At 48.0% G+C, this 10,000-nt stretch overlaps 2 protein-coding genes across 2 annotated transcripts in view; both read right to left on the bottom strand.

Moving 5' to 3' along the window:
• Positions 1-10,000, bottom strand: part of LOC135510193 (GRB2-associated-binding protein 1-like) — a 378,827-nt gene that overhangs the window by 240,906 nt on the left and 127,921 nt on the right. The window lies entirely within an intron of this gene.
• Positions 1-10,000, bottom strand: part of LOC135511202 (OTU domain-containing protein 4-like) — a 32,893-nt gene that overhangs the window by 17,423 nt on the left and 5,470 nt on the right. Inside the window, 2 exon segments of the mRNA XM_064932836.1 lie at positions 414-462; positions 6,273-6,447. Of these exon segments, the coding sequence (XP_064788908.1) occupies positions 414-462; positions 6,273-6,447 (224 nt within the window).

Genomic DNA, 10,000 nt, shown 5'->3' with positions numbered 1-10,000 from the left:
GCCATAAGGAGTCGCAAGAGTGCGATGGGACAAGGAAACCCCTGGCCGCCCAAACCATCCCCTGACTCGGACGACGCTGGGCCAACTGTGCGCCGCCTCATGGGGCCAGCTGTGACACAGCCTGGAATCAAACCCGGGGCTGTAGTAACACCTCAACGCGATGTATCCTAGCCAGCATATCCTTATGATACTCTAAAGGACAGACCGAAGACTGAACACACACTGGCATCATCAGCGAAAAGAGAGGAGGCAGCTGCATTGTTGATTTGAATTTTTTCCTTCGGGATTCTGAAACGTTCAGGATACCAATTTAACATAACCGTTCATTACAAATCAATAACCAATAAACAGAGAGAGATCAATAACAGAGAGAACAAGAGAAAGAAGCCTACTCTACTGTGTGTTATAGTTACCTTAACGGTGAGTCCCCTGGCTGCAGGTCCAGCTGGTCCATCCTGGCTCCTGTGGATCACAACGACATAAATATTATATATTCAGACCCGGGTTTCCGTGGCGATGGACATTTAACCAGCCGCGTTTGTTTTTTTTTTTTAATTTACTGAACATTTGAGAAATTTACCGGACCCAAATGAATTTAGTGCTTAAAGCTGATTCGATAATATAGTAAATCATTAAGATTTAGAATATGGTAATTCACATGAACAGAACATGCAAAATCGAGAATGCAACGATCCTTACAAAATTCTGTTAAAAATAAACTGTCCACATCTATACTGAACAAAAAATATCAACGCATATGAATGTAAAAATATCAGATCCCAGAAATGTTCCATATGAACAAAAAAGCTTATTTTTCTTTTCAAATTTCACGTCACAAATTTGTTTACATCCCTGTTGGTTTTTTGCCAAGAGAATCCATCCACCTGACAGGTGTGTTATACCAAGAAGCTGATTAAACACCATGATCATTACACAGGTGCACCTTGAGCTTGGGACAATAAAAAGCCACTGAAATGTGAAGTTCTGTCCCACAACACAATGCCAAAAAGATGTCTCGAGTTGAGGGAGCCTGCAGTTGGAATGCTGACTGCAGGAATGTCCACCAGAGCTGTTGCCAGATGTTCATTTCTCTACCATGAGCCGACACCAACATCATTTTAGAGAATTTGGCAGTACGTCCAACCGGCCTCACAACCGCAGACCACATGTAACACGCCAGCCCAGGACCTCCACATTCAGCTTCTTCACCTGTAGGTTCGTCTGAGACCAGCCTCCCAGACAGCTGATGAAACTGTGGGTTTGCAAAACCAAAGAAGTTCTTCAACTGTCAGAAACCGTCTCAGGGAAACTTGTCGTCCTCACCAGGGTCTTGACTGCAGTTCGGCGTCGTAACCGACTTCAGTGGACACATGTTCACCTTCGATGGCCGCTGGCACCCTGAAGAAGTGTGTTCTTCACGGATGAGTCCCGGTTTCAACTGTACCGGGCAGGTGGCAGACAGCATGCATGGAGTCATGTGGGCCAGCAGTTTGCTGATGTCAGGTTGTGACCAGAGTGCCCCATGGTGGTGGTGGGGTTATGGTATGGGCAGGCATAAGCTACGGACAGCGAACACAGTTGCATTTTATCGATGTCAATTTGAATGCACAAAGATACCGTGATGAGATCCTGAGGCCCTTTGTCATCCACCGCCATCACCTCATGTTTCATCATGATGATTCACGGCCTCATGTCGCAAGGATCTGCACACAATTATTGGAAGCTGAGAATGTCCCAGTTTTTCCATGGCCCACATTCTCACCAGACATGTCACCCATTGAGCATGTTTGGGATGCTCTGGATCGACATGTACGACAGCATGTTCCAGTTCCCGCCAATATCCAGCAACTTCTCACAGCCATTGAAGAGGAGTTGGGACAACATTCCACAGGCCACAATCAACAGCCTGATCAACTCTATGTGAAGGAGATATGTCGCGCTGCATGAGGCAAATGGTGGTCACACCAGATACTTACTGGTTTTCTGATCCACACCAGATACTGACTGGTGTTCTGATCCACACCAGATACTGACCGGGTTTCTGATCCACACCCTACCTTTATTTAGGTGTCTGTGATGAACAGTTGAATATCTGTATTCCCAGTCATGTGAAATCCATAGATTAGGACCTAATGAATACTATTTAAATTGACTGATTTCCTAAAATGAACTGTAACTCAGTAAAATATTTTTAATTGTTGCATGTTGAGTTTATATTATTGTTCAGTGTAGTTTCCTAAGCCAACAAGGCGAGTAACGAACCGCGAAATCACGAGCCAACAAGACGAGTAACGAACCGCGAAATCACTAGCCAACAAGACGAGTAACGAAACACGAAATCACTAGCCAACAAGACGAGTAACGAACCGCAAAAATCACTAGCCAACAAGACGAGTAACCGAAACACAAAATCACTAGCCAACAAGACGAGTAACGAAACACAAAATCACTAGCCAACAAGACGAGTAACGAAAACGCGAAATCACTTGCCAACATGTCAATCCAATTTACTATAGTAGGGAACAGCAGAATCACTAGCCAACATGTCAATCTGCTATAGTAAGGAACAGCAGAATCACTAGCCAACATGTCAATCTACTATAGTAAGGAACAGCAGAATCACTAGCCAACATGAACAGCAGAATCACTAGCCAACATGTCAATCTACTATAGTAAGGAACAGCAGAATCACTAGCCAAATATTCGTTCCCATAATGCAATTAGCAGTAAAACACCATTGGGATAAGGGCATTATGTGAACATCTTCGTGTGGCAGAACAAAATACGAGAAAGGATGGGATATAATAATATAATAATAACCAACTAGCGGTGGGTTGTTAATATGAAGTTCGGTTGACTCACATTTTTAACTGAGAAATAGGATAGTTACATTTCTATTTATTTGACTAGGCAAGTCCGTTTAAGAACAAGTTCTTATCTTCACATTACCACTGGGTGCGGATGCTACATGCGATAGAGTTTATTAAATCGATAGCCGCCAAGACATGAATATTGTCTGACTGCACTAGACAGCATATTTCATGATTTTTATTCCTTTAAACCGCATACAGTTGATGTCTGAAGTTTACATAAACTTAGGTTGGAGTCATTAAAACTCGTTTTTCAACCACTCCACAAATATCTTGTTAAAACAAACTATAGTTTAGGCAAGTCGGGTAGGACAGCTACTTTGTTCATGACACAAGTCATTTTTCCAACAATTGTTTACAGACAGATTATTTCACTTATAATTCACTATATCATATAGTCTAGTGAGCAATTAACAGACCTTTCTCTGGTATATTTACAGTATTTGCACATCCAGACATGAATCAGCAGTTGGTATCTGAGAGAGAAAATCTGTCAGTGTGTGTGGCTAGAATTACTCATGTCTGAAGTTGTTGGCTCAAATTACTCCGTCTGAAGTTGTTGCAGTATATCTGATATTAGTCTCAAACACTGTTCCCTCCTCTGCTGCTTGGATCAGGTCTCTCTTGAATTGTTTTTTTTTTTTACCTCAATGTAATTTAGCAAACGGCACATGGACAACGAAAGAAAGTTGATATAATTCCCTCCACGGACATGTTTTGTCCCCCCCCCCCAACTAGGCTACTTTGAAATGCAAGGTAAAGACATGCCTTATATAAAATGTAGTAAAATGTTCCACGTTTCAAACAATTAAGTAACTGGTTTTCAAAAAGCTGCATACTGCCTGCAGCCCATTGCAGAGTGGTGCGTGAGGCGCTGAGGAAGAGAAGGCCTTCCGTTGACACTTGCTGTTTGATATGCTGAGGCAGCAACTCTCACTCCCTCCGACAGAGCCGTAGAGAGGAAAATCTATCTGTATGCTGTACGCCTATGATAAGATTAATAAAATATACTGTAAAAAAAAAACACCAATTTAGTTTCAAGTAAATTATGCAAATTAACATTTAGACCAATAAGCGTGACCAGTCAAATGCATTTCCATCCACTGGTATGTTCTCCAATGTAGAGGTTATAAAGCCTAATGTGCATCAATGTAGAGGCTATAAAGCCTAATGTGCATCAATGTAGAGGCTATAAAGCCTAATGTCCATCAATGTAGAGGCTATTAAGCCTAATGTCCATCAATGTAGAGGTTATAAAGCCTAATGTCCTCCAATGTAGAGGCTATAAAGCCTAATGTCCATCAATGTAGAGGTTATAAAGCCTAATGTCCATCAATGTACAGGCTATTAAGCCTAATGTCCATCAATGTAGAGGTTATAAAGCCTAATGTCCTCCAATGTAGAGGTTATAAAGCCTAATGTCCTCCAATGTAGAGGCTATAAAGCCCAATGTCCTCCAATGTAGAGGCTATAAAGCCTAATGTCCTCCAATGTAGAGGATATTAAACAAAAAAACAATTTTATTTCTCAGCTTGTCAATTATTATTGTATTGTTTATTTTAAAACTAAATGAATAAATAAATAAATATATACATATACACACTTATTTATTTTATTATTATTATTTACAAAAATATTTTTTGTTTTGTTGTCAAAAGTCAGCTATTACTGGCTGCGGAAACTGGGATTCCCATCTAATGGGTATAAATGGATGGGTCATCCACATTCCTGAATGACATCTTGGTCTCCTTACCCGGTTTAGGTTAACCCGGACACCGGTGAGCTGAATACGGACACGATGCGACAGCAACCCATGCGGTTTAGGTTAACCCGGACACGGTGAGCTGAATATGGACGCGATAACGACAGCAACCCATGCTCCGGTTTAGGTTAACCCGGACACGGTGAGCTGAATACGGACACGATGCGACAGCAACCCATGCGCCGGTTTAGGTTAACCCGGACACCGGTGAGCTGAATACGGACACGGATGCGACAGCAACCCATGCGGTTTTGGTTAACCCGGACACCGGTGAGCTGAATACGGACGATGCGACAGCAACCCATGCTTTGGTTTTGGTTAACCCGGACACCCGGTGAGCTGAATACGGACCGATGCGATGCGACAGCAACCCATGCTTCGGTTTTGGTTAACCCGGACACCCGGTGAGCTGAATGCGGACCGCGATACGACAGCAACCCATGCTTTGGTTTAGGTTAACCCGGACTGCGGTGAGCTGAATATGGACGATGCGACAGCAACCCATGCCCGGTTTAGGTTAACCCGGACACCGGTGAGCTGAATATGGACGATGCGACAGCAACCCATGCTCCGGTTTAGGTTAACCCGGACACGGTGAGCTGAATATGGACACGATGCGACAGCAACCCATGCCCGGTTTTGGTTAACCCGGACACCGGTGAGCTGAATGCGGACACGATGCGACAGCAACCCATGCCCGGTTTTGGTTAACCCGGACACGGTGAGCTGAATATGGACACGGTACGACAGCAACCCATGCTTCGGTTTAGGTTAACCGGACACCGGTGAGCTGAATATGGACACGATGCGACAGCAACCCATGCCGGTTTAGGTTAACCCGGACACCGGTGAGCTGAATACGGACACGGTACGACAGCAACCCATGCTTCGGTTTAGGTTAACCCGGACACCGGTGAGCTGAATATGGACACGGTACGACAGCAACCCATGCTTCGGTTTAGGTTAACCCGGACACCGGTGAGCTGAATATGGACACGGTACGACAGCAACCCATGCTTTGGTTTAGGTTAACCCGGACACCGGTGAGCTGAATATGGACACGGTACGACAGCAACCCATGCTTCGGTTTAGGTTAACCCGGACACCGGTGAGCTGAATACGGACACGGTACGACAGCAACCCATGCTTCGGTTTAGGTTAACCCGGACACCGTTTCAAATGCTAACATTATAGCATCTGTGGCTCAAATTCAATGCAAGTCAATGGTAACCATATTAGCATTTTCATGTTTCATGTCCAAATCATCCCCATCTAAAAATAGATTGTGTCAATTAAGTTTAAATCTAAATCATTTGGACATGAAACATGGAATTGCTCATATAGCTACTATTGACTTGCATTGGGTTTGGTTCTGTAAAAGAACAGTCCCTAGAACAGTCCCTAGAGTCGCCCCTAGAACAGTCCCTAGAGCCGCCCCTAGAACAGTCCCTAGAGCCGCCCCTAGAACAGTCCCTAGAGCCGCCCCTAGAACAGTCCCTAGAGCCGCCCCTAGAACAGTCCCTAGAGCCGCCCCTAGAACAGTCCCTAGAACAGTCCCTAGAGCCGCCCCTAGGTCCCTAGAGCCGCCCTAGAACAGTCCCTAGAGCTGTCTCTAGAGCGGTCTCTAGAACAGTCCCTACCAGAGAGCGTCCTCTCCCTCCAGGTCCGACTCGTCGCTGCTACGACACTGCTCATTGTCCGGGTCGTCTTCGAGAAGGTCGTTACCACGGTTACCGGTACCGCCCTTCAGACAGGGGGCCACCACGGAATGGTCCGTGCCACACACTCGCTCATAGAGGAGCTCGTACAGGACGGCTGCAGAGATGAAAGAGGCGGGACAGACACACACAGAGACAGACAGTGACAACATCAGTAAAAACAACCTGTTGACTGCCTTGCTATTCTGTTGATAAATATATGTTGGGGCGAAGGTTTATCTCAAAGGCAAGTACTCCAGGGAGGTTGACAGGAAGGTTGCAGATCTGTGGTCATTGACCATAGGAGGAGGCAAAACAGTACAGCCAGCTAAGAAAACAAACCTAAAATGGTGAAATGACTCGTCGCAATTCACAGTGGCAGACAGAGGGCAGTGTTCTTCACAAGAGGGGTACACACTGAGAGGGGGTTCCATTAACCTCGTCCCAAACAGAGAGGGGGGGGTTCCATTAACCTCGTCCCAAACTGAGAGAGGGGGGTTCCATTAACCTCGTCCCAAACTGAGACAGGGGGGGGGGTTCCATTAACCTCGTCCCAAACAGAGAGGGGGGTTCCATTAACCTCGTCCCAAACTGAGAGAGGGGGGTTCCATTAACCTCGTCCCAAACTGAGAGAGGGGGGGGTTCCATTAACCTCGTCCCAAACAGAGAGAGAGGGGGTTCCATTAACCTCGTCCCAAACTGAGAGAGGGGGGTTCCATTAACCTCGTCCCAAACTGAAAGGGGGGGGGGGTTCCATTAACCTCGTCCCAAACTGAGAGAGAGGGGGGGGGGTTCCATTAACCTCGTCCCAAACTGAAAGAGAGGGGGTTCCATTAACCTCGTCCCAAACTGAGAGAGGGGGGGTTCCATTAACCTCGTCCCTAACTGAGAGGGGGGTTCCATTAACCTCGTCCCTAACTGAGAGAGGGGGGGGGGTTCCATTAACCTCGTCCCAAACTGAGAGGGGGGGGGGTTCCATTAACCTCGTCCCAAACTGAGAGAGGGGGGTTCCATTAACCTCGTCCCAAACACTGAGAGAGGGGGGGGTTCCATTAACCTCGTCCCAAACTGAGAGGGGGGGTTCCATTAACCTCGTCCCAAACTGAGAGAGGGGGGTTCCATTAACCTCGTCCCAAACTGAGAGGGGGGGTTCCATTAACCTCGTCCCAAACTGAGAGGGGGGGTTCCATTAACCTCGTCCCAAACTGAGAGAGGGGGGTTCCATTAACCTCGTCCCAAACTGAGAGAGAGAGAGGGGGGGGTTCCATTAACCTCGTCCCAAACTGAGAGGGGGGTTCCATTAACCTCGTCCCAAACTGAGAGAGGGGGTTCCATTAACCTCGTCCCAAACTGAGAGAGAGGGGGGTTCCATTAACCTCGTCCCAAACTGAGAGAGGGGGGGTTCCATTAACCTCGTCCCAAACAGAGAGAGGGGGTTCCATTAACCTCGTCCCAAACTGAGAGAGGGGAGGGGTTCCATTAACCTCGTCCCAAACTGAAAGGGGGGTTCCATTAACCTCGTCCCAAACAGAGAGAGGGGGTTCCATTAACCTCGTCCCAAACTGAGAGAGGGGGGGGGGTTCCATTAACCTCGTCCCAAACAGAGAGAGGGGGGGCGGGGGGTTCCATTAACCTCGTCCCAAACAGAGAGAGAGGGGGTTCCATTAACCTCGTCCCAAACAGAGAGAGGGGGGTTCCATTAACCTCGTCATAAACAGAGAGAGGGGGGTTCCATTAACCTCGTCCCAAACAGAGAGAGGGGGGGTTCCATTAACCTCGTCCCAAACAGAGAGAGAGGGGGTTCCATTAACCTCGTCCCAAACAGAGAGAGTGGGGGGTTCCATTAACCTCGTCCCAAACAGAGAGAGGGGGTTCCATTAACCTCGTCCCAAACAGAGAGAGAGGGGGGTTCCATTAACCTCGTCCCAAACAGAGAGAGAGGGGGGTTCCATTAACCTCGTCCCAAACTGAGAGAGGCGGGGTTCCATTAACCTCGTCCCTAACTGAGAGAGGGCGGGGTTCCATTAACCTCGTCCCAAACAGAGAGGGGGGGGGGTTCCATTAACCTCGTCCCAAACTGAGAGAGGGGGGTTCCATTAACCTCGTCCCAAACTGAGAGAGGGCGGGGTTCCATTAACCTCATCCCAAACAGAGAGGGGGGTTCCATTAACCTCGTCCCAAACTGAGAGAGAGGGGGTTCCATTAACCTCGTCCCAAACTGAGAGAGGGGGGGTTCCATTAACCTCGTCCCAAACTGAGAGAGGGCGGGGTTCCATTAACCTCGTCCCAAACTGAGAGAGGGCGGGGTTCCATTAACCTCGTCCCAAACAGAGAGGGGGGTTCCATTAACCTCGTCCCAAACTGAGAGAGGGGGGTTCCATTAACCTCGTCCCAAACTGAGAGAGGGCGGGGTTCCATTAACCTCGTCCCAAACAGAGAGGGGGGGTTCCATTAACCTCGTCCCAAACTGAGAGAGAGGGGGGTTCCATTAACCTCGTCCCAAACTGAGAGAGGGGGGTTCCATTAACCTCGTCCCAAACTGAGAGAGGGGGGTTCCATTAACCTCGTCCCTAACTGAGAGGGGGTTCCATTAACCTCGTCCCAAACAGAGAGAGAGGGGGGTTCCATTAACCTCGTCCCAAACAGAGAGAGAGAGGGGGGGGTTCCATTAACCTCGTCCCAAACAGAGAGAGAGGGGGTTCCATTAACCTCGTCCCAAACAGAGAGAGAGGGGGTTCCATTAACCTCGTCCCAAACTGAGAGAGGGGGGTTCCATTAACCTCGTCCCAAACTGAGAGAGGGGGGTTCCATTAACCTCGTCCCAAACTGAGAGGGGGTTCCATTAACCTCGTCCCAAACTGAGAGAGGGGGTTCCATTAACCTCGTCCCTAACTGAGAGGGGGGTTCCATTAACCTCGTCCCTAACTGAGAGGGGGGTTCCATTAACCTCGTCCCAAACAGAGAGAGAGGGGGATTCCATTAACCTCGTCCCAAACTGAGAGAGGGGGTTCCATTAACCTCGTCCCTAACTGAGAGAGAGGGGGGTTCCATTAACCTCGTCCTAACTGAGAGAGAGGGGGGTTCCATTAACCTCGTCCCAAACTGAGAGAGAGGGGGTTCCATTAACCTCGTCCCTAACTGAGAGAGGGGGTTCCATTAACCTCGTCCCAAACAGAGAGAGAGGGGATTCCATTAACCTCGTCCCAAACTGAGAGAGGGGGTTCCATTAACCTCGTCCCTAACTGAGAGGGGGGTTCCATTAACCTCGTCCCAAACTGAGAGAGGGGGGTTCCATTAACCTCGTCCCTAACTGAGAGGGGGTTCCATTAACCTCGTCCCAAACTGAGAGAGGGGGTTCCATTAACCTCGTCCCTAACTGAGAGGGGGTTCCATTAACCTCGTCCCAAACAGAGAGAGAGGGGGGTTCCCATTAACCTCGTCCCAAACTGAGAGAGGGGGGTTCCATTAACCTCGTCCCTAACTGAGAGGGGGGGTTCCATTAACCTCGTCCCAAACTGAGAGAGGGGGGTTCCATTAACCTCGTCCCTAACTGAGAGGGGGGTTCCATTAACCTCGTCCCAAACAGAGAGAGGGGGGTTCCATTAACCTCGTCCCAAACAGAGAGAGAGGGGGATTCCATTAACCTCGTCCCAAACAGAGAGGGGGGTTCC

This window comes from Oncorhynchus masou, chromosome 23, assembly GCF_036934945.1.
Source record: "Oncorhynchus masou masou isolate Uvic2021 chromosome 23, UVic_Omas_1.1, whole genome shotgun sequence".
NCBI classification, from domain to species: Eukaryota; Metazoa; Chordata; class Actinopteri; order Salmoniformes; family Salmonidae; genus Oncorhynchus; species Oncorhynchus masou.
The sequence above is the reverse complement of the archived record's forward strand: the minus strand, read 5'-3'. Positions and strand labels throughout refer to the sequence as shown.